Below are 24,246 nucleotides of genomic sequence, written 5' to 3'. Positions count from 1 at the left end.
TTGAGTACAGATCTGTTTTCCTGTTTCTTGGACACTTGCTTTGCCTGCTAACACGTTCCAGAGATGATACATGAACCACCTTTAATTGAAGCAATTTGGAGAGCTCTGTACTGGCATCTGAGATAGCAGTATCTTGTGGAAGAACCAGCAGGCTGCTTGGGGCGAAATAATTGTAAAAATGGGAAGCAATCTGGAATTAGCTCATGATGGACAGACTTTTCCAAAGGCAGACATGGTTAGCAGTAATGAGATCTTCCCATCAGACCTTTCCATGTGCTCACTTTTGAGCCACTATTAATTGGTTTAGAAAAGCACCACAGTTGCAATTTGAAACTTTGTGTGTGACAGATGCAGATAGAATATGTGACTTGTGAGGTGCGCATGGGGTGGTAGCAGCAAGTGCTATTATTCTTGGTCTTGCTGCCTGGCCCCTCCCATCATTGGACATAACCCCCCTTTCCTCCTATATATATATAAATGTAAGGTCGCCGTCACGCTGCATTTCATATCACTTCGTCTGGAGTTTTGGAGTACATTGTCCGCAAAATACTGATGACACACAGCTCTACTTCTCCTTTGCATCTGTAGGTGAGGCAGTAGAAGTAACGGATCAGTGTCTTGCCTCAGAAATATTGGATGAGAGCCAACAAACTGAAGCTCAGTGCAGAGAAGACCAAGGCTCTGTTAGTGGGCTGTTCCCCTAGGAGGTACCCTTCCTCTTAAGGAGCAGCTACGTAGCTTGGGGGTACGCATGGATCCTTTGCTGTTGCTTGAGGTTCAGGTGGCCTTGGTGAGCTTCAGCTTCACCTGTTGGCCCCTCTTTGCTCCTGTCGTGGAGTTAGAGAGCTGAGTTTAATGAATGGTAGGCAGGCAGGTAAGGAGTACGACAAGGCTGTATATTGTCCCCCTGCTTATTTAACTTATATGCAGAATTCATCATGCGAAAGGCTGGGCTGGATGAATCCCTAGCCGGAATTAAGATTAAAAAGTAGAGACATCACCTTTCCAACAAAGGTCTGTATAGTTAAAGCTATGGTTTTCCCAGTAGTGATGTATGGAAGTGAGCGCTGGACCATAAAGAAGGCTGATCGCCAAAGAATGGATGCTTTTGAATTCTGGTGCTGGAGGAGACTCTTGAGAGTCCCATGGACTGCAAGAAGATCCAACCTCTCCATTCTGAAGGAAATCAGCCCTGAGTGCTCACTGGAAGGACAGATCCTGAAGCTGAGGCTCCAATACTTTGGCCACCTCATGAGAAAAGAAGACTCCCTGGAAAAGACCCTGATGTTGGGAAAGATGGAGCGCACAAGGAGAAGGGGACGACAGGGGACGAGATGGTGGGACAGTGTTCTCGAAGCGACCAGCATGAGTTTGACTAAACTGGTCCAGGGGGTCACGAAGAGTCAGACACGACTAAACAACTAAACAACAACAGGCAGGCAGGTGAGTGAGCAAGCAGCATGTGTGGCGGGTGGCCCAGGTGAGCTATTTAATGGTGTGAGAATGTGCTTCACAGAGTGCGCTGACAAGCTGTTGGGCGAGGGGCAAGCTGTGAGGATGGGCGAGTATTGGGGAGGTTTAAAGGAGGGTTGGGGGAAGGGCAGATGGCAAAGGCATTGACGGGTGGGTGGGCTTGGCGACTGAAGTGAACAGGGGCAACGTCCCCTATAGAATTCTAGAACCAGCGAGTTGGGCTGGATGACCCTCGGGGTCCCTTCCTATTCTATGGCCATGGAGGGGGGGGCTGTCCTTCATTTTAAACAGAGATTGGATATCAGTCCACAAGAGATAGCTGTCATTTGTGTATTAGGCTAACTCCAAAGTGATTGATTGTTATGTTTTAAGATTAGTGGCAGTTCTCACTCAGGGCCACCAGTATGTAAATGAAGGATTGAAAACTGTCGCTCCTGATTGGTTAGCTAGTTGTGAGTTGTTAACTGTTTCACGTTACTTAGTATTCTATAAAGCATCCAGCTAGGCTGCAGTCAGTCTGATTCCAGGAGCAGTTCTAACTGCTGCAATAAAGAGCTGTGAATCCAACAGAGCTGTGTCCTTCGTCCATCTCTTCCACTATTCAACAGTGATTGAGCGTTTTTTCTACAAAAATGCCAAAAAAGTGACTGACCTCTCTGTCTTTTTTTGTAAATAAATTTACATTTTCACAAGTAAAAACAGTAATTACCGTATTTTTCGCTCTATAAGACGCACCAGACCACAAGACACACCTAGTTTCTGGAGGAGGAAAACAAGAAAAAAAATATTCTGAATCTCAGAAGCCAGAACAGCAAGTGGGATCGCTGCGCAGCAAAAGGAGTGATCCCTCTTGCTTTTCTGGCTTCTGGGATAGCTGCGCAGCCTGGTGCGCTCCACCAGACGCACACACATTTCCCCTTTTTAGAAGGGGAAAAGTGAGTATTATAGAGCAAAAAATACGGTAACTCACATTTCTGCCAAATGTAAATTTATACAAGTACCTTTCACGAACCATCTCTTTGAGATTCTTTAAATCTGTGGACTTCCCTCCATACCCACTTCTGGTTCCTTATATTAACCAAATTCTTCTGCATTTCCATACTTATACTTTTCCAATTTTAATTTCCCTTAATTTTTTCTAATTTTCTCCTAGTTGCAAGCGTTTACTTAAAATCCTACCAATGTATCAATTTGTTTACAGTATTTTTTTGCACATAAACAATAGAGGATTCCCACTCTTTTTAAAACTTCTCCGAGCTTTTTCTGCATAGTCCATTAGCTTGATCTGCCATTCTTCTTTCGTCCATGTCTTCTCTTCTTTCCATATCTGGGCTAACAATATTTGGGCGGCTGTTGTAGCATACGCAAATGTTTTCTTCTGTTCTTTAGGAAGTTCAGTTCCTATTGTTGCAGGAACCCCCCCCCCCAAACATTCAGTTTGTACAAACACCACACACACACACACTCACACACGACATACACAACGTTTCTGTTATAAATTCATAGTAAATCAACCGCACATCAGATTTACACAGGTCCACTTTTATTTTGCTCCATGAAGGAAGGACTATCAAAGTGAGATGGTTTGATACAGGACAGCCATAATTCCTTAACCGTACCAACACGTACTCAGGAGCTCTGCCCAGTTGGCATGACAACCTTGATGGTCCCAGACAGAAGACCATCAAGGACACAATGGACTTACATATGGGAGTGGATTCAACATGGACTAGAACAAAGGACAATGATCAGATCTTCCCTCTGGGGGCAGGAAACTGCAAACTCCCCTTTGTCACCTGGAAAGTACTCATGGGGAGGGGGAAAGGGGGAACAAGCCAGGTGACAAGAAACTCAGGTTACTTCCACAACCCCTCCATCAACCCCTCCTTTTGTGATGTGTCAATGATGTAGTCATGATGTAGTTGTGATGTAGTTCTAGGGGTGTAGCTTGGGGGATTAGTAGCTAATAAAAGTTGGGGTCTTCTTTTGTTCTGGGCTTCCATTTTGTTTCACCTGGTGGCAGGTGGGAGTCCTGTCGCGACAGTCTTCAATAAAGACCAAGCCTACAGGCTGCTGTTTTGCTCCAAATTGTCCTGGTTGGTGTCTTTGTCTTTTTGTCCAAGGGAGCCCTCGGATTCTTCCGTTAACACTATCAATCCTAGTAAGAAAGCTTCTGGTTTTTTAACAAAAGTTATTTTAAAAATTTTCTTCAACTCATTATAGATCCAGGGCAAAGTGGAAAATTCCCCCCAGATGTCAATTCCGCCTTTGAAATCGCTTTAAAATGGGATGCACCAGCCTTGGGTGTGTCTTCCAACCCTACAATTCTGTGACTCTAAGGTCCCAAGGCTGCGAAAGGCTGGGCTGGATGAATCCCAAACCGGAATTAAGATTGCCGGAAGAAATATCAGCAACCTCAGATATGCAAATGACACAACCTTGATGGCAGAAAGTGAGGAGGAATTAAAGAACCTTTTAATGAGGGTGAAAGAGGAGAGCGCAAAATATGGTCTGAAGCTCAACATCAAAAAAACGAAGATCATGGCCACTGGGCCCATCACCTCCTGGCAAATAGAAGGGGAAGAAATGGAGGCAGTGAGAGATTTTACTTTCTTGGGCTCCATGATCACTGCAGATGATGACAGCAGTCACGAAATTAAAAGACGCCTGCTTCCTGGGAGGAAAGCGATGATAAACCTAGACAGCATCTTAAAAAGAGAGACATCACCTTGCCAACAAAGGTCTGTATAGTCAAAGCTATGGTTTTCCCAGTAGTGATGTATGGACAGCATCATAAAAAGTAGAGACATCACCTTGCCAACAAAGGTCCATTCTGAAGGAAATCAGCCCTGAGTGCTCACTGGAAGGACAGATCCTGAAGCTGAGGCTCCAAGACTTTGGCCACCTCATGAGTGTTAGGATATTTCCGTTCCACCTTAAAAGGGAGCAGGCTTTGTGAGTCACAGAGTCTGCGTATTTCCTGTTCACAGGATGTTTATGTTTTCAGTTGCTTTCGTTTCTTTTCTTCGTGCCTGAGCAGACCGAAGCAGACGGTCATGTTTTTCTTTATTCTGATCAACGCTAAATAAACTGTAAATATGCTCTCCTGCTGTGCATCTTTTGCTGTGTGAATTCTGCTGATAGAGTGTGCACCAGCCTAAGAATGTGGCAATCTATTCTTGAGGCTTCGTGTCGCTGATTGCTGATACTGCGTGTCTACGGGAGATCGATGGATCGTCCGGCAGCCGGCTTGAGGGCTATGATGGACTTTGCCTCCCTGGCAGTATCCCAACAATGAGAAGACAAGACTCCCTGGAAAAGACCCTGATGTTGGGAAAGATGGAGGGCACAAGGAGAAGGGGACAACAGAGGGCGAGATGGTTGGACAGTGTTCTCGAAGCTACCAGCATGAGTTTGACCAAACTGCGGGAGGCAGTGGAAGACAGGAGTGCCTGGCGTGCTCTGGTCCATGGGGTCACAAAGAGTCGGACACGACTAAATGACTAAACAACAACAAGGTCCCAAGTCTCTCTTTCCATTGGACTGTAATATATTTGGGTGACATGAGTTGGCAATAGGAAAATTCACTCTGCGAGCTTTGTCTTCCCAGTGGATTTACAAATGCAAGTCTTCACTGGTGTTGTGGCCATCAGGCGATGAAGCAGCCCCAAGCGCCAAACCCTTCCCTTTTTGAGTGGCTGGTATCCAGGCCAAGAGGAGAGAGCAGCCAAGGTTCCACTCCTGCCCTCAGCTCTGATCCAGCCATGAGTATTTCTGAGCTGCTCTTTGGCACCTCGGTCAATCATTGCCCCAAGGATGCAATTGAGCTCAATGTTTAACTTTAAATGAAGGGAATGCTCATTCCCAGCAACACTATTTGTGTTAATTTTGCAAGGAACAGAGTAATGATGGCTTTGCAACACAAGGGCTTGTGTTTTGGAGGAGTGGGGTGAGGGAATGTAGCAGAACCACACAAAGAGGGAGGAGGAGGGAGAATTTAAAGAACTGAATAACATTTCATTAGAGGTGAAATAAATTGCGGGGAGGGGGGTGTCTGGCTCCCGAGAATATTTTTGCAGCTTGAATTTCTTGCAAAAAAATCCGAATGCTTATTTGCCTGATTGGCATTTCCCAAGCACATAGATGCTGTTAGATCAAGGTATTGGGAGGTATAATAAAAAGGATGTTTCCAATTTGCAAATGCCTGACCTTCACCAGGGCCCACAAGGTAAGCTCCCCGAGTGGGATGCCCTTTGCAGGCAAGGCAAGGGGGTGTGAAAGCAGCAATAACTCCCACGTCACATGGGTAATCTATTGCCCCATGCACTTGCTTCACATCCCATAATTAATCCTCCACCCCCGGCTGCACAAGGAGCTGGGAAGCATTCCAGCTCAAACACGGGAGAACCGCAGGTGAAGAACCGGGATTTGAGAAGCTTTCGCAAAGGTTGACCATGAGGAATCTTCCATTTGAGCTGGACTTCCTTCTGGTCTTGCAAACTGGACAGATCTGCTTGGCACTCGCCCAGGGAATCTTGTATGTCAAGGTGAGCATTGCCCTTATTTCATAACCCCATTTTACAGATCTATGGTGCAACCGCTTTTGGAATATTGTGTGCCGTCCTGGCCAACTCGCCTCAAAAAAGGATATTGCAGAGTTGGAAAAGGTTCAGAAAAGGGCTGCTAAAATGATCAAGGGGTTGGAGCAACTCCCCGTTAAAAAAATGCTGCTGCATCCGGGACTTTTTCGTTTAGATAAAAGTAAAGTGAAAAACGACAAAGTTCATAAAATCATACATGGCTTGGGGAAAGTGGATGGAGACATTTTTCTCCCTCTCTCGTGACTCTAGAAAACATAGGCATCCTAGGAAGCTGAGTGTTCAGGAATGATAAAAGAAAGTCCATCTTCATGCAACACACAGTTAACCTGTGGAACTCATCGCCACAGGAGGCAGGAACGGCCACCAGCTTTGATAGCTTTCAAAGAGACAAATTCACAGAAGAGAGGCCGGGTCGGGGCCACCAGTGTTTCTGAATCCCAGTTGCTGGAAACCACAGGGGGGTAGAGTTGTGTTCGAATCCTGCTTCCAGGTTTCTCATTGGCGATCTGGCTGGCCACAGGCTGCTAAACATCAGGACTCTTCATCATGTCCTTGTGTTGTATGAGTATAAAGAGTATTCAGAAGCTTTTGGGACCTTGACCGTGGAGAATCTTGGCGGGAGCCATTGCCTCGTACAACGCCCTGAGAAGAACAAGGAAGGAGTCCATGGGAGGCAGCCTGACGCATTCTGGTTTTCTCTCCCCCTGCACTAAATTTGAGCACCATTTTATTCTAAGAATATTTTGAAAGCTGCTTTGAGAGCCACTGGAGGCTGCAGCGATAGGAGCGTTCCAAAGGAACACTTTGGGATTCATTATTACCCGCTGAATTCAATTAGCCCAATAATTTGCTATTTATTATTCTAAATAATAATTTTGGCAAGGCTGCTGTTACGGACATGCATCACTGCCAGAGGCTCCTATGCATGGGGAAAACCTCATTCAGGGAAATATTAATGTGAACTTTTTGCAAGCCAAAAAAATAAATAAATTGGACTTGGGATTTCCCCCCACCCACCTCGAAATTTGTTTCAACTCTAGTGGAAAAACTCCTTTGTTTCTCTGCATTCCTTCCAGCCACCCTCCTTCAGCCTCCTTGTTCTATGTAGCATTATTACTTGGGCTTTTTATTTTATTTTATTTTATTTTGCCCGAAGCACCACCGCCGACTGAGAAGCCAGACCTTCATTAACTTTGTCTCTCACAAATTTAACACAAAGGGTGTTGCTCGGAACGGGCGATATGATAACTCTCCTTGGGCAAGTGAGATCTGCTAATGAGGTATAAAGTAAGAGCTCTGGCAGAGATGGGACAGCAATAAATTCTCCTTGTACATTCTTCTGGGCTACTCCATTAGTTCAGTTCCGTATGTGTTATTTATACTTTCCCACATAATTTATACGGCTGAGGAGAGAGCACAGTATATTTCCTTTTGATAGGACACGAATAAGATTGCGGCAAATCCAATTGAGGGAATACTTTTTTGAGGAGTGGGTCCCAAGGGCTCTATGCCCTTGAGAAGTGTTCTTTGGAGAAGACATATTCTTTCACAGAACCGTAGACTTGGAGAGTTGCAAGGGACCGTGAAGGTCCAAACCTCTGCAATGCAGGAATCTTTCACCCAGTGTGAGGTTCAAACCCACAACCCTGAGATTAAGAGTCTTATGCTCTACCAACTGAGCTCTAGGGGGGTGCAGGATTCTGGTTTTTACTGGGGTCACCATTGTGCTGGGTGCCCTTGAGGTCTTCTGCTGCCTGTGAAGCCACAGGAGCCAGTGCTGGCCACCAAGATGGGTGGCTTTAAAAGAGGAAAGGACAACAACAACACCCAGATTTAGATGCTGTTTTCTTCTAGACTCTTATGATTTAGGATGTGCCATCCTGCTTTAAGCAAAATCAGTGACCCATATGGCTTAAGAATTTATGGGCCCGCTTCTCCTGGTCTGCTCAGCAGAGGACCTTATGGTCCATGAATAACCATAGTTTAGAGGTCCGGGGCCCTAAGTCAGACTATCCTCCACCAGGGCCAGGGCCTTCTCAGTGGTGGCTCCGTCCTGGTGGAATGCTCTGTCCCATGAGACCAGGGCCCTGCAGGATTTAACCTCCTTCCGCAGGGCCTGTAAGACAGAGCTATTCTGCCTGGCTTTCAGTTTGAACTTAGCCTGATCTTTTATTTCCCTTCCTTCCCTCCCCCTCCCTTTTTATGAAGATTCCCCGCTCTGGGATGCCACAACTAATTCTCCCCTGGTCTCCTCGCTGGCCCATGAAGGACTAATTTAGCCAGCTAGCCCTGGTGATCATCTAATGTTTATTGGATGGATTTTCTCCCTAAATTGATTTTTGAATTCTGAATTTATTGTTATTCACATTTTACCGGTATACTGTATTTTATGCTGTTTTTTGTTGCATCAATTAAGTGTTTTAAATTTGTTGTTAGCCGCCCTGAGCCCGGTTTTCTGAACCGGAAAGGGCAGCGTATAAATAAAAATTTATTATTATTACTAATTAAACCGCTGTGGTGTAAACCACTGAGCCTAGGGCTTGCGGATCAGAAGGTCGGTGGTTTGAATCCCCACGACGGAGTGAGCTCCCGTTGCTCGGTCTCTGCTCCTGCCAAGTAGATAAATAGGTACCGCTCTGGCAGGAAGGTAAACGGCGTTTCCGTGCGCTGCTCTGGTTCGCCAGAAGCGGCTTAGTCATGCTGGCCACATGACCCGGAAGCTGGATGCCGGCTCCCTCGGCCAGTAAAGCGAGATGAGCGCCGCAACCCCAGAGTCGTCCATGACTGGACTTAACTGTCAGGGGCCCTTTACCTTTACCTTTATTTTAAAGAGATTCAAGGCTTACAAGCTTTTTGTGCACAAACTATCGAAGGCTCCTAGCCAGGATGGCTCTGCTTTGCCTTCACAGTTGGAGGCAGCGATGGTTCTGAAGACCAGCTGCTGGAAGCACCAGGAGGGGGGAGTGGCTCTTGTGCTCGAATGCTGACTGCGGGTTTCACAGCTAGGTGTTTTGCACCTAAGTAATCCTTGTTGCCATCTAAGCACAGCTAAAGCCCCAAGTTTGAAAGCCTGGAGCCTAAGCTCACCTAAGCGCACCCCAGTTTCTCATGTTCTCTGTGTGTTTCAGGCATCGGGTTCAGAAGCAGAGTGTGAATCTGCTGACAGGTAAGCTGGTTCCAATCTGTGTTACTTTTTCTGTTCTGGGAACATTAGTTTGGGTGGGGAGATGGGACGGTGCAAAGTTGCAGGGCTGGGCTGATGCTGCCGAGTCTGGGATGGTGCATGAATTGGGTCCAAGCGGGGGGCCGCTAGGGGCGCATTGGAAGATGGCCGACAATACCATCTCTCCATCTCACATGAGGAAATATGGGAGCATGCAGCCTCCCTAGTTACCCCAAGGGAATGGGGAACACTGCCCTTGCCTGCGGTTGCCATAAATCACCCCCTGATCCGAAAGAAGGGGGTGAGGGCACTAGGCACACAGCCCTTGTGTGGCACGGCTCTCCCAGACGCTGTCTCTGATTGCACGCCTAGTTGCAGGAGCTCAAAATAAACAATTAGAAAGAAGCAAATGCACATATTTCGAGTGAAGATCGGGAGTTAAGACTGCTAATTAAAGTGATCTCTGTGAAGTGGAGCAACGGGCTGGACTCAACAATAAATCAAGAAGAAGATTCATCAAAGGATTGGTATGTGGAGCGGGACTGAAAAGGGGGGGACTTTTCTTTCTTTATCTTATGTGAGTACCCAATAACCCTCCCCCCAAGAAAGAACCGTTGCAATTACTGATTACAAGCAGGATGATTAAGAACTGTGTGGAAATAAATTACTAATCAAAGACATGGCTTGTGGGAACATCAGGAAAGGAATGGAAGCTCTTTGTGACGCAGCAATAAAAAGAGATTTGTTACAGCAGGCCTGGCCACAAGATTCGAGGGGGAGGAGAACCATGGTTTGTTATTAGATCGGACTGTGAGTTTAACCTGGCAGGGCCCCCTTAGAAAATTGAGGAAGATTGGCAGGCCTGTGGAAATTAACGGACAGACTTTGGAATGTTTTGTACGGAGGTATGGAAATGGCGTCTGTCTATCTTGATATGGCTCTTGGAGGAGTGTAAAATCCACACAGGATATAACAACATTTGTTTTCAACCCGCTTGTGGAGATTACCAGAGATCACAAAGAGGAACATATGATAACAACAAGAAGATGAGGAAAATAACAAAGAGAAGATTGAACAGAACTGTGAATAATATTTGGACAGAACTGTGTACATTAAAGCAGCAGCAAGAGAGATGTTTGGATCCCTTTCTGAGCTCGAAGCATGGGTACCCCCAACAAAAATTTAAAAATTTGGAATTAATGTGATTTGGAATTAATGTGATTTGATTGGCCTGTTAATAAAAATTATTTGGAAAAAAAAAAGAATTGGGTCCAAGCACCAGCTGCACATTTGCAACAGAGGAATCGGCTTTACAACCAAGTGAGACTAGTGGCCCACCTAAGCTCAGTAATGCCAACCCTGGCCGGCAGGGGCTCTCCAAAGTTTCAAGACCTTCCTCATTCAAAGCACAGAGCTATGGCTCTTTCTCAGCTGGAAGCTAGTAGTGTGGTGCAGTGGTTAGAGCGTTGGGCTAGGGCCCGGGAGAGACCAGGATTCAAATCCCCACTCGGCTCACTGAGTGTGACCTTGGACCAATCACTGTCTTCTCTCAGCCCATCCTGCCTCACAGGGCTGTGGTGAAGATTTAATTGTTGGTTCAAGGAAAACATAAATATGTAGAAAGGAGAATTCCCATGTGCCAGGATCCAGTTTTGTGGCAAATGCTCTTTGGTGAGAGAACCCCAGCAGAGAGTTAAAAATCACAAAATAAGCAGCAAAATAAAGGGTGAAAATATAGGCTGTTAAACTTTTAATGTATTCCCTTCCAAAAGAGTTCCGAAATTTTCCCCTTTTCCCAGCATAGGAAAATATCAGTCATTTGGTAAGTTAAAAATTGATTTACTTACAAACTCTCCAAAGGTCAGATTTATGTGCCTTTCCATGCATCAGTCCGAAAAGTTGCACAGGCAGTAACACTTAGCTTAGTTACAAAGTGGTGAAAGTTCCTAGCTTAGAATCATAGAATCATAGAATCATAGAGTTGGAAGAGACCACAAGGGCCATCGAGTCCAACCCCCTGCCAAGCAGGAAACACCATCAGAGCACTCCTGACATATGGTTGTCAAGCCTCTGCTTAAAGACCTCCAAAGAAGGAGACTCCACCACACTCCTTGGCAGCAAATTCCACTGTCAAACAGCTCTTACTGTCAGGAAGTTCTTCCTAATGTTTAGGTGGAATCTTCTTTCCTGCAGTTTGGATCCATTGCTCCGTGTCCGCTTCTCTGGAGCAGCAGAAAACAACTTTTCTCCCTCCTCTATGTGACATCCTTTTATATAATTGAACATGGCTATCATATCACCCCTTAACCTCCTCTTCTCCAGGCTAAACATGCCCAGCTCCCTTAGCCGTTCCTCATAAGGCATCGTTTCCAGGCCTTTGACCATTTTGGTTGCCCTCCTCTGGACACGTTCCAGTTTGTCAGTGTCCTTCTTGAACTGTGGTGCCCAGAACTGGACACAGTACTCCAGGTGAGGTCTGACCAGAGCAGAATACAGTGGCACTATTACTTCCCTTGATCTAGATGCTATACTCCTATTGACGCAGCCCAGAATTGCATTGGCTTTTTTAGCTGCCGCGTCACACTGTTGGCTCATGTCTAGTTTGTGGTCAACCAAGACTCCTAGATCCTTTTCACATGTACTGCTCTCAAGCCAGGTGTCACCCATCTTGTATTTGTGCCTCTTATTTTTTTTGCCCAAACGCAATACTTTACATTTCTCCCTGTTAAAATTCATCTTGTTTGTTTTGGCCCAGTTCTCTAATTATTGGTAGAGGAACTCAAGAGCGGCTTGAGAGAGCGGCTGAGCTGGAGCAACCACCTTAAAACTCTTCACATGCTGAGCTTCTCAGGTGGAATGAATACAACATTAGGCTTGATTAACTATTTCCTCCCAAGGTCAGGGGAGGTGGCCTAGCTAAGCCTGGTAGGACACTCATTCACAACCGAGACAGACTGGAGGGTGAACAAAAACCCCTTTCCTGCCAAGGGGAAGTGGCCTCGCTAAACTGGGCAGGACAGCTTACTCTATGGCAGTGGTTTTCAACCAGTGTGTCATGGTACCTTGGGGTGCCTTGAATGATGGTCAGGGATGCTGTGGGCAACACTGGCCTGCGTCCCTCTTTCCTTCCTTCCCTCCTTCCTCTGATGCCCTCTTCTGTCTCTGCCTCCCAAAGGCTTGTGCGTCTGTTTGTTGCAGCAGCCCTGGCTGCTAGCTCTGCAGGCGAATGGTGCCTTTGGTGCTGGCCAGGGGGTGCCTTCTAGGCCCCTGTGGGGCAGTGTGAGGAGGCACCTCTCTTTAGGATGGGGCGGGGAGCAGTTCAGAGACCAGGGGCGGCAGCAGCACTTTGTTGGATTGGTCATGTTGTGCCTGATGATCGTCTTCCAAAGTAACTGCTCCATTCCGAACTTAAAAATTGAAAGCGTAATGCTGGTGGTCAACACAAGAAGTTTTAAGACTGTCTCAAGGCAAATCTAATAAATTTTTACACATTACTTGGGAAGACAGGCGAACTAGTATCAGTGTCCTGGAAGAAGCAAAGATCACCCGTGTCGAAGCAATGATTCTTCAACATCAACTTCGTTGGACCGGTTATGTTGTGCGGACGCCCGATTATCGTCTTCTAAAGCAACTACCCTATTCCCAACTTTAAAATGGAAAGCGTAATGCTGGAGGTCAAGAAAAGAAGTTTAAAGACTCTTTCAAGGCAAATCTTTAAAAATGTAGTATAAACACCAACAATTGGTAAACATTGGTCTGCGAGCGCTCCAATTGGAGAACAGCCTTGACCAAAGGTGTCATGGGCTTTGAAGACACTCGAACTCAGGACGCAAGGGAGAAATGCGCTAAGAGGAAGGCAGGCTTGGTAAATCCACATTGTGATCAACTCCCACCTGAAAACCAATGTCCCCACTGTGGAAGGATCCAGAACTGGCCACCACAGTCAATTATGGACTCCTGTTCAGACGATGTTCATGGAAGACTATCTTACTCCGCTATGAATGATTGCCAAAGAAGGAGAAGACTCAGAGTAGACAATGCTGGCCTAGTAGGAAAATAGAAGGCAGCACTCTCTGTTCTCAGAATGGCTCTTGGAACAGGTTGTAACGAAATGCTGGATTTGATGCCAGGGGAACAGGGAAGCGTGGCGTGCTATTGAATGCAGTGTACTGATTTTTCTGCAAATTGATGAACTGTGAACTTTCGGGATCACCCATGTCAGAGGCTGGTGAGTACAGTAACAAGTTTTTGGAGGGGTGGGTTGTGTCCCCACTGAGAGAAAAACCAAATATCTCCATTCACCATATTGATATTATTCTTTTCATTTTCAGGTGTGATGTTTATGAAGAGCAGAGTCTGATTGCCTGGTATATCTGGTGCGTGTTTAATATCTGTGGGGGAAAGCATTAATAAAGGATACAGTGGTACCTTGGGTTAAGAACTTCATTCATTCCAGAGGTCCATTCTTAACCTGAAACGGTTCTTAACCTGAGGCGTGCTTTCACTAATGGGGCCTCCTGTTGCCGTTGGTGCATGATTTCCGTTCTTATCCTGGGGCAAAGTTCTTAACCCGGAGCAACCACTTCCTGGTTAGTGGAGTTTGTAACCCAAAGTGTCTGTAACCCGAGGTACCACTGTACACTCCAAGACCGATAGATAGATAGATTTATATTTTTAAAAAATGTATACTATTGTGTCATAAAAACATACCAAAGTGGTTTACATAAAACTATCTCATAAAGAAACATTAAAATGTGTGTGTGTAAACACAGACACCATTTGACCATTGTAGAAGGATGTCTTCTTAATTGCCTGCACAGGCCTGGTGGAATGGAGAAGTTTTCAGCAGGGGTTTAAAAGCTAGCACAGAAGGCACCTGCTGAACCTCTAGTGGCAGAGAGTTCCACAGGACTGTGCTGATTTTTCATACGTGAGATGGAGGCAAAGACATTATAAGTTGGAGTCTTGTTTTTTTGTAACTTGATTGGAACGACTGAACTCACCCATCGGTTTTTCTCCTGGGGAGTCCAAGTTTTCTGACCTCAGCCTTGTGGATTTCACTCTCTCTAAGGTTCTACATCTCCCTTTTCTTGGCTGCGATCCTTCTGTGCATCGCCGCTTGCTGCCTGCAGCGCTGGCTGAAACGACGGAGGCTCTCCTCCTCTCGGAGGACAGTCGCCGTGTTTGCCCTCAGCGACGCCGATTCAGGACACAGTGAGTGTTGGCTGTTTGCAGTTTAGTAGCGCAGAGAGCTTGCTGGGGAGACCATGCATTAAAAAAAATAAAGGACTCAAAAATAACTTAAACTAGGTTTTAATAAGAAAAACAAAAACTCCTTTTACACTAAATACATTAACAACCAAACCAGACCCAACCACCAACCCATCCCCCAGGGTAATGGGAGAGCTAGGTGCTGCTCCTTATATACTACACCCAAATGCTGACACACCTTAATCAAATACAACTCAGCAGCACCTGCTATGCTTCACAGCTGCAAAGCTGGGTCTCGTTATCTTGCTCTGGCCCTTGCTCTGGCCCCTTAAAGACATACACATCGGGTGGAACAATGATGAACCTTTACATTTAAATAAACCATTCAACATTTCCCCTGCGGTTCATCATTGTGGAACAAAAACATAAAGCATACTTTGTACATGTCTTTCAAAACAGAATGTCCACGTTGTGATGCATCTTTTAACAAAAGCTTAACTGTTTCATATTTTACGCTTGGTGAATAACACAAATCATAATCTTCACCTGTAATTTGTTGAAAACCCTAGCAACTATCTAGCCTTGTACCTTACAACTTCATTTTTGTCATTCATTTTAACTCTATAAACCCACTTTGAATCAATAAGTCTCATATCTGGGGTTTGTGGTACAAGAGACCAAGTGTTATGCTCTTTTAAAGAAGCTATCTCAGAGTTCATAGCTTTATACCAATTTGCAGCTTGTTGGTTAGGTAATTTCTGAACATCATTGTAGCTTTTTGGCTCAAAAACTGCCTTACTGGCATACACAGTATTAAAATGTTCATCTGCAAAACGTTTTGGCTTCTGCCTCTTTCTATCTGAACGTCTCAGTCCGGAAGGAGAGTCAGACTCCTCAGACTTAATGGGACTAAGTGAACCACTAGTTTCAGGTTGTAAATCATTGTCAGATTGAAGAGATGCCTGTAGGCTAAGCTCACGGTCAGAAAACTCAAGAGAATCTAACCTCCCCTCAGGTGCCTGTGACTTTAAATCCTCAAACAAATTAGATTCAACAGACTTTTTGTCTTTTTCCATTAATTCAGAAGCACCATTTCCTGCTGCTGCTGCTTCTTCCTCTTCTTCCTCAGTATTATCTATACCATCAGTATCTTGGAAGACAGCAACTCCATTCCAATTTACAGTTTGTATCATGCTTCTGGTAATATGAAATTTGCCAGTTGCTGGTATGTAAATTCTGTACGCCCCCTGCTGGTAGCCCATTAATTTTCCCTGGACACTATGTTCACCCAATTTCTGTTTAGCGGGATAATGCATAATTACATCTGAACCCCAAATGCGTAGGTATTTCAGATTAGGGCGTTTTTTAAACAGCTTCTCATAGGGGGTGACATCTAAACCAGAATGATAACTGCGATTTTTAACATAACAAAACGCATTAAGCGCTTCAGCCCAAAAGTCTTTGGGCAGATTAGCATCGTGCAGATAAGTTTTAACCCCTGCCTGCAGGTCTCGCTGCACAACTTCAACAAGCCCATTTTGCCAGGGACTTCTAGGGCAAGATAACTCATGAGTAGTCCCCTGCGCTTCCAGGAATTTCTCAAAATCCTCAGAAACAAATTCCCCACCCCGGTCAGAAAACAGGTTCTTAATAGGTTTGTTAAAGTGCGTTTTTACCCAGTTGCAAAAAACTTTGTACTTCTCAAATGCTTGGGGCTTCTCAGCTATTGCATAAGTCCAACAATATCTACTATACTGGTCTATCAGAGTGAGCCAGTACTTAGAACCTCCTAATGATGGTGGGAGTGGCCCAACTAAATCACAATGTACACGCTCAAATGGCTCAGTTACTTTCCTATCTGAGCATCTACCCTTGCGTGCAACCTTAATCTTATTCTTGCAACAGGATAGACATTGCATAAAGAATTTACATGGTTTTAAGTTGAGGCCATCAACAATATTCTTTGTCTTAATTACATCAGCAAAATTCAGGTGTCCCAGAATTCTGTGCGCCTCATGGACACACCCGGAATGTGGCCTTACATTCCTCAACCCCTGGCTTGACTGTGCTGCTCTGCAATTTATAGGCGATTGGGAGTAGGTGCGAAAATACAGTCTATATAAACCATCAGATTCCCGGGCATATAATAGACGTTTGTTCCCATCAAAAAACTCACACATTGACTTTAAGAAACGCACAGTTATGCCTTGACGAGCAAAGCACCTTACTGACAATAAATTGTCCACTGACGGGCAGTAAATGCAGTTCGCTATTGTAATGTTTAAAGAGTCAAGTTTAACAGTACCCCTGCCAAGCGACTGCAAGACTTGTGAATTGGCTAAATGTACATTACCAATTTCCTCTTCGAAAGAAATAAACAAGCTTCGATCGTTGCAAATATGCTGAGATGCTCCTGAGTCCACAACAAAAGACTTCCACTTGGCATGTTTAAGTCTTTTACGATCTGTTGTCCTAGCATGGAAAACTCGCGGCTCGTTTCTGTCTCTACTATACGATGTCGGCTGCTGGGCTGACAACCGTGACTGACGAACAGAAACAGGCTTGGGAGTACTTTGCTTTCTTTTGGATCTGCAGTCCTTTGCAAAATGTCCTTGCTTATTGCAGAACCAACAACGCTTTGCAGCTTTAAATGCAGTTGTATCACCACAGGTTTGCATATGGCGTTCCTCATTACTTCTGGAAATAGGAGTGCTTATGGCACAAGCCTCCCTTCTATCCAACTCGCCCATTAATCTTGCCGTTACCCCTTCCACAGTTAATTGTGCTGGTGGAACAGCAGATATCTGGCTAGCTATGCCATCAAAGTCCTCGTTAAGGGAACAAAGAATGATAAAAACATACTGAATATCGGGTATCTCCATGTCCCTTCGAATTAATTCGCAGCGTATTGCCTCCAGACGTCTCAAGTGTGCTGCCAAATCACCACCAGGCTGCAACTTCGTCTGGTACAACTGCTTGAAAAACGTCAATGCAGATGCTGACTCTTTTCTAACATGCACTGCTGCAAGACTGTCCCACATTTCTTTGGCAGTTTTCTTATTTCTTATATAGACTACTTGCTGGTCACTGACTGCCAAATTAATTATCGCCCTGGCTTTTGCATCTCCTTTCGACCAAGCATTAGTCACAGGGTCAGGAGGGTCATCAGTTACATAGGTCCATACTTCTCTAGAGGTCAAAAGCGCCTCCACCCGAAAAGACCATAAACTATAGTTCTCATCTGTTAGCTGTGGGAAGACCAGAGCCTTCTCAGCTTCAGGAACCCGGTCAACCATTCTGGAACTCTTCCAGACCCACAGAACTACGCTAACAGGAGAAGGAGTTTTCAAACCTTTCTCAGAGTCCAAAAATATGCAGTCATCCACTCAGCAGCTGGGCCCATAACCAAAGATGTTGGCTGTTTGCAGTTTAGTAGCGCAGAGAGCTTGCTGGGGAGACCATGCATTAAAAAAAATAAAGGACTCAAAAATAACTTAAACTAGGTTTTAATAAGAAAAACAAAAACTCCTTTTACACTAAATACATTAACAACCAAACCAGACCCAACCACCAACCCATCCCCCAGGGTAATGGGAGAGCTAGGTGCTGCTCCTTATATACTACACCCAAATGCTGACACACCTTAATCAAATACAACTCAGCAGCACCTGCTATGCTTCACAGCTGCAAAGCTGGGTCTCGTTATCTTGCTCTGGCCCTTGCTCTGGCCCCTTAAAGACATACACATCGGGTGCAACAATGATGAACCTTTACATTTAAATAAACCATTCAACAGTGAGTTTCACATCTGGATGTGCAGAGAGGATCTGATTGCGTGTCGAGACCCCGCAGGCCCCCCCCCATTGGAAATAACTCACACAAGGACACAGATATTAGCTTTATGTTATTGGGCAAAAATTTTGGCCACAGCTTTATTGAATTACAGAATGTGAGCGGTATTGGCTTAGGCATTGATTGGACCCGACTATCTCTGACTCCTGCCCATTGTGCAGGAAGTCCAGTAAGGTTAAGCCACCGGTAGGGGGAGCCCTGTCGATGCAAACCAACTCAAGCTCCCCCTGGTGTTCCCGTCGGGGTCGTGTCAAGGCCCTAGCCCCCCAGCTGGGCTTTGGACAAGATCAACACCCCCGGATTCCTTTAACGGAATACCCTTAAGCCTGGAGGGGCAGGTGATGGCCATACCTCCCCTCCCCCATCACAAGGTCAAACAATGCCTAACTGCAACCCGAACAAAGTTGTGACGATTGCTACGAGGTAGGCGGAAACCAAGTGGCCAATGCCAATTTGCCAAGTGGAAAAATTCCTACCAGGCCCCTCGGACAACCAAGGGGACCAACCGAAGTCCATAGCAAGGCCAGTTGCTGCAAAATAGGAAGGGAGGGCGGGTGATGGAGGAAGCGAGCCAAAGAGAAAGTCCTCTGGCTTGCTCCTCCATTTAAACGGCTCTGGCCACACACACCCGGCCAGCGGATTGGCTGGCCAGGCTCTGACGTGGCCGGGATCCCCCAGGCAATGGGGGACAAAGTCGCCCACCCCCGGTGGGGAGTGGGTGGCCACGCCGTTCACCGCAACTCCTCCCCACTGGGAAGAGGAGCGGATTTCTCATCTGGGCTTGTCCAGAACTCTGAATGAAAAGCCCTAAGCGAGGATATTATGGCATCAGACATTCCAATAGAAAGAAGGAGGGTTTTTTTACGTATGCATCAAACACAGCGAGAATGCTGTTAGCCAAAGGGTGGAAAAGAGGTATAATACCAACTAAAGAGGAGTGGCAGGATAATTTGTTTGAGTATATAGAATTAGCGAACATGCCAGAGAAGTTACAGAAAGGTAGCTGTGTTGGTCTGCCATAGTCAAAACAATTTTCCCCCCCCTTCCAGTAGCACCTTAAAGACCAACTAAGTTAGTTCTTGGTATGAGCTTTCGTGTGCATGCACAGTGTATCTGAAGAAGTGTGCATGCACACGAAAGCTCATACCAAGAACTAACATAGTTGGTCTTTAAGGTGCTACTGGAAGGAAAAAATTTTTCTGTTTTGACTATGACAGAGAAGGTTAGGGACCGGCCAATCCAAAAGTTTAAGAAAGAATGGGACATCTATACATTATATTTAATAATAATAATAATAATAATAATAATAATAATAATAATAATAATAATTTTTATTTATACCCCGCCCTCCCCAGCCAAGGCCGGGCTCAGAGCGGCTAACAAGCAATAATAAAAACAAGTTGAATGAATACAGCTTAAAAACAAGATTAAAATCCAACATTAAAATATTGAAACATTAAAATATTAAAATGCAGCCTCATCACAGGAGGAGAAAGGAAAGAAAAAGAGGGGGAGGGAATCAAATTGGCTCGAAGCCAAAGGCCAGGCGGAACAACTCTCTCTTAAAAGAACATTGTCCCCACATCAAACCTTTAATATGCTTTGATTAACTCTCGTTATAGCATAAGTCAAAAAGAATACAAACAACATTTAATATTGGTTAAGTTTATTGAAAAATAGAGGCGGCTAATAAGGAAATAAAGGACCCGCGTGGAGGTCAGAAGCTACCAGGCAGAGAAGAAAGTTACTTCCCCCCCCTCGGATTGTATTTTTCTTTTTTGTTTTGTTGGTGGTTTGCTTGTAATGTTTTTGTGTTTTGGTGTTTCGAGGTGAATGGATGCATTGTTTATAAATCAATAAAGATTGAATGGGGGGGGGGAAGGAAAAACCCTAAGCGAGGTTATAGATATCTCACCCCAAGGAGACACTGACCAAGAAGGAACCAGGTTAGATGTAGAGGTTGGTTGGCCATCTGCCAGGCATCCTTGAGCTGTGGTTCCTGCACTGCAGCGGGTTGGTTTGGATGACCTTTGGGGGTCCCTTCCAACTCTGCCATTCTATGGTTTTATGTTTCACCGATTGCTTTCTCATATTATCCTTTTCATTCATTCACAAACTTTATTGCACCAGCCAAAGGCCATGGCATTGTTCACAGGGGGAACAAAAGGAAAAACAGCAATAACCATAAAAACAACAACAAAAAATTAGCACTACCGGTGCAATAAACCACAGTCAAGTCTCCTAGAGATTATTTGTTGCATAAACTAGAATAGCAGGGAAATCTCAGGTAAAATATGCCACTTAAACGTCCGAATCCCCTTTGCAGTTGACCGCTATTTTATCTAGCTCTTTTATCTGGCTCCCACCCTTTTTAACTTTTATATAAATGATACGGTGCCACATTTAACACAAGTGCAATCCCCTGCTCCATCAATTAGTAATAGGAAGATATCATGTCTGTTGTATGCCGATGATGTGGTGCTCTGTTATGTACTGAGTTGAATAGGATCCAAAATGCAGCTGTCTGATTGGTCCTAGAACAATAGTATTCAGAATGCAGCAGTCTGATTGGTCCTAGAATGATAGGATGCAGAATGCAGCAGTCTGATTGGTCCTAGAACAATAGGATCCAGAATGCAGCAGTCTGATTGGTCCTAGAACAATAGGATTCAGAATGCAGTCGTCTGATTGGTCCTAGAACAATAGGATCCAGAATGCAGCAGTCTGATTGGTCTGCAGGAGCCACCCAATCCAGCTCCAGGTGGAAGTGAATCCGCAACCGGATAGGCCTACAGGAGAATCCCAGAATTAGCCAATCACGTGGGTCCCATTGTGTAAATAATGTATATAAAGCAGACGTTTCAGGGGAACTTCCATTCCTCACTACTATGAGGTGAATAAAGAGCATGAAATCCACACTCGACTCCAAGTCTATTTCATGCTCCTATCACTCTCCCGATTAAGTCTTAAAAATCTGCTCATATGATCATGGACACTTCTTTTCTCTCCCTCCTTCTCTAGAGAGTGACGGCAGGCTGAGGACCGTGGCCCCAATCCACCCTCACCCCCAGTGGGGCTCCTCTGATTTCATCTTTGATACGGTGACGAGGAATGGACCACCTCCGTCCTACGAGGAGATCGTGAAGCCAGGGGCCACCCAGAGGTGCTGCTCAGCTTCCAGGCTGAGGGGTGACACGGCCACGGACCCACTTTCATGGAGAGAGGACTCAGAGTCCTAGCTAGAGGGCTGGGACATGGGCAGCCCTGGCCTTGGCGAGGAAGCTCCTGGGGCCACCCTGGGCAGGCCACTCTGCCTCAGCTTTACCTAACTCGCAGGGTTGTTGTGAGGCTGAAACGTTGCTTCAATCTGTGCGGAAAGGGAAAAGTGCATGTAATGAATAAAGAAACACTACTTTAGTCAACTGAATGAAGGATTGGATAGCTGATAGTGCCAACGTCACAGGTTCGATCCCCGGATGGGACAGCTGCGTATTCCTGCTTCCTCAGGGTTCCTTCCAACTCTACAATTTGAGGATTCTATGGCTCAAGTTGAGCATTGCCTTTGCTGCAGGCCCTACCTGTCAGGAGTTCATCCTACACTCGAGTAGGACCCTGGCAGAGACACATGCCCAACTGGCATGTTCTCTCCCTCCTAGTCTTTCGTTCGGGAGCTTCAAAAGCTTTCTTCTGCCCGAACATCAAACCACTGATGCCATCAGACATCGGCACACTTAGAGATCCGCAGAGTCTTCGCATCATGCGTGACAGATCTCAGCAACTCAGCATTTTGGCTAATCTACTTTATTTACATCTAAACACACACGGAGCACTGCAACATGGCTCCCTCTCTCTCTAGCATCAGACAGCAAAGAGAAGAAGAAGAAAGGACAATAGTCCCATCACTTCCCACTCTGTGGAGTCAAAACATACACCATCATGTGATAGACAACAATCCCATGACTGCAATCACGGAGCAGGAATTCTAACATTGTGCATGACATAAGGAGTCCATATCCCACTCAAAATATTGCTGGATCAGAATGCAGGGATCTGCTAGCTGGGTTTTTTTAATATATTGTATTTTTTACCAACCACCAAAACACAAACAGGGAAACCCCCAGGCGGCTGATACATTGGGTATACAATAGTCAATAATATACATATTCAATAATATTCAATAATAACATATTCAAATCAACCATATGTACACTTCTATATACCTTAACACTCCTTTAACTTTTAATTGCCCCAAATTGTTCAAATAATTCAATATCTTCTCAAACCAATCCTCCTCTTTCTCATTGGCCTTAAACCCTTTCATTCTATGCATCTTCACAGTTAGGTATTCTAAAATTATAATATTATTCAGTTTTTTCCTCCATTGGTTCACCCCTAGCTCTTCTGCATTTTTCCAAATACTCGCTATAACCTGTCTGGCTTAGAAACAAAAATTATGCCCACATTGCGCTGTGATGGAGGTTCAAGTTCCGTTTGATTCTCAACCCTCCCCAGCCTTGTTCTAGGGGAGAACTTGGTGGGAAAAGTCTGGTAATAGGCAGAGCCAGCTCTCTGCTTTCTTGGCAAGGCATTCCACGCCCCCAAAAAAGCTGGACATTCAAGTTGTTGTTGTTGTTTAGTGGTGTCCGACTCTTCATGACCCCCTGGACCAGAGCATGCCAGGCCCTCCTGTCTTCCACTGCCTCCCGCAGTTTGGTCAAACTCATGCTGGTAGCTTCGAGAACACTGTCCCACCATCTCGTCCTCTGTCGTCCCCTTCTCCTTGTGCCCTCCATCTTTCCCAGCATCAGGGTCTTTTCCAGGGAGTCTTCTCTTCTCATGAGGTGGCCAAAGTCTTGGAGCCTCAGCTTCAGTGAGCACTCAGGGCTGATTTCCTTCAGAATGGAGAGGTTTGATCTTCTTGCAGTCCATGGGACTCTCCAGAGTCTCCTCCAGCACCAGAATTCAAAAGCATCCATTCTCCAACGATCAGCCTTCTTTATGGTCCAGCTCTCACTTCCATACTACTAGGAAAACCATAGCTTAATTATGAACAGAATTTAATTCAGCTGTGATACCGTTACAGCAGGGGGTTGGACTGGATGACCATTTGGGTCCTGTCCAACTCTACAGAGCTGTGGTTCTACAAATTCCTCCCCCTCTCTAATTCCAGATGCCCTCTTTCTTGAGCATTTATCCCTATTTGTTTGTATAAGGTGCTCAGGGAAGCAACACCTTTTGTTTTATTGTGTTTTAATATTCCGTTGGGAGCCTCCCAGAGTGGCTGGGAAAACCCAGCCAGATTCGGGGGGGTGGGTATAGCTTTCTTTATGGTCCAGCTCTCACTTCCATACATCACTACTGGGAAAACCAGAGCTTTTACTATACGAACATTTGTTGACAAGGTGATGTCTCTGCTTTTTAAGACGCTGTAGCTTAAAACCTTCAAGCCAGAAGCTGAAAGCCTCTTTGCAGGGAGCCGAAAACTCTTGTCCTGCCAAGGTGGCAGGCTGTGGCACTCAAAACAGCCTGAGCTTGCCAAGCGCCAAAGTCCCTGAGGTCCACGCAGCCTCCTTGAACCCCCTGACACCCCCGCTGAGCTTCTGACACCCTCACCTTGTGAATTATTCCTGGCTTTGGAGAAAAGATTTGGGAGGGAGAGCCAATCTACAGAGTGGGCAGACCTGTTGGGATGAACCAAAGGCATCTCTCCCTGGCCTGTAGCTGCACCTCTAGAGGACTGCCAAGCCATCAAGATGTGCAAAGCCAGCATTTCTGACGCCTGGAGCAGGTGAACGCCGCTGGTTTTGGGCCAGGTTGCATAATGGAAGGTGCTTAATTTTGGAAATGGCTCTGGTGGATTCTGGTCACATCGGTTGGCTTCCTCCCCAGCCTGAGCCGACGCAGAAGAAGCTGGGGCTCTCACAGGCTGGCTGCACTCACTTTTAG

At 45.5% G+C, this 24,246-nt stretch overlaps 1 protein-coding gene across 1 annotated transcript; it reads left to right on the top strand.

Annotated features, from left to right (window-relative positions):
* The first annotated feature begins 5,841 nt into the window (after positions 1 to 5,841).
* Positions 5,842 to 21,722, top strand: TMEM207 (transmembrane protein 207). The gene is made up of 5 exons (XM_053390875.1): positions 5,842 to 6,020; positions 9,203 to 9,240; positions 13,569 to 13,613; positions 14,309 to 14,451; positions 21,322 to 21,722. Exons 1-5 carry the CDS (start codon positions 5,928 to 5,930, stop codon positions 21,537 to 21,539), a joined length of 537 nt encoding a protein of 178 aa, XP_053246850.1. The 5' UTR covers positions 5,842 to 5,927; the 3' UTR covers positions 21,540 to 21,722.
* The last annotated feature ends 2,524 nt before the right edge of the window (positions 21,723 to 24,246 follow it).

The sequence above is a fragment of the Podarcis raffonei genome, chromosome 5 (genome assembly GCF_027172205.1).
Source record: "Podarcis raffonei isolate rPodRaf1 chromosome 5, rPodRaf1.pri, whole genome shotgun sequence".
Taxonomy (NCBI): Eukaryota; Metazoa; Chordata; class Lepidosauria; order Squamata; family Lacertidae; genus Podarcis; species Podarcis raffonei.
This window is presented reverse-complemented; position numbering and strand designations above follow the sequence as displayed.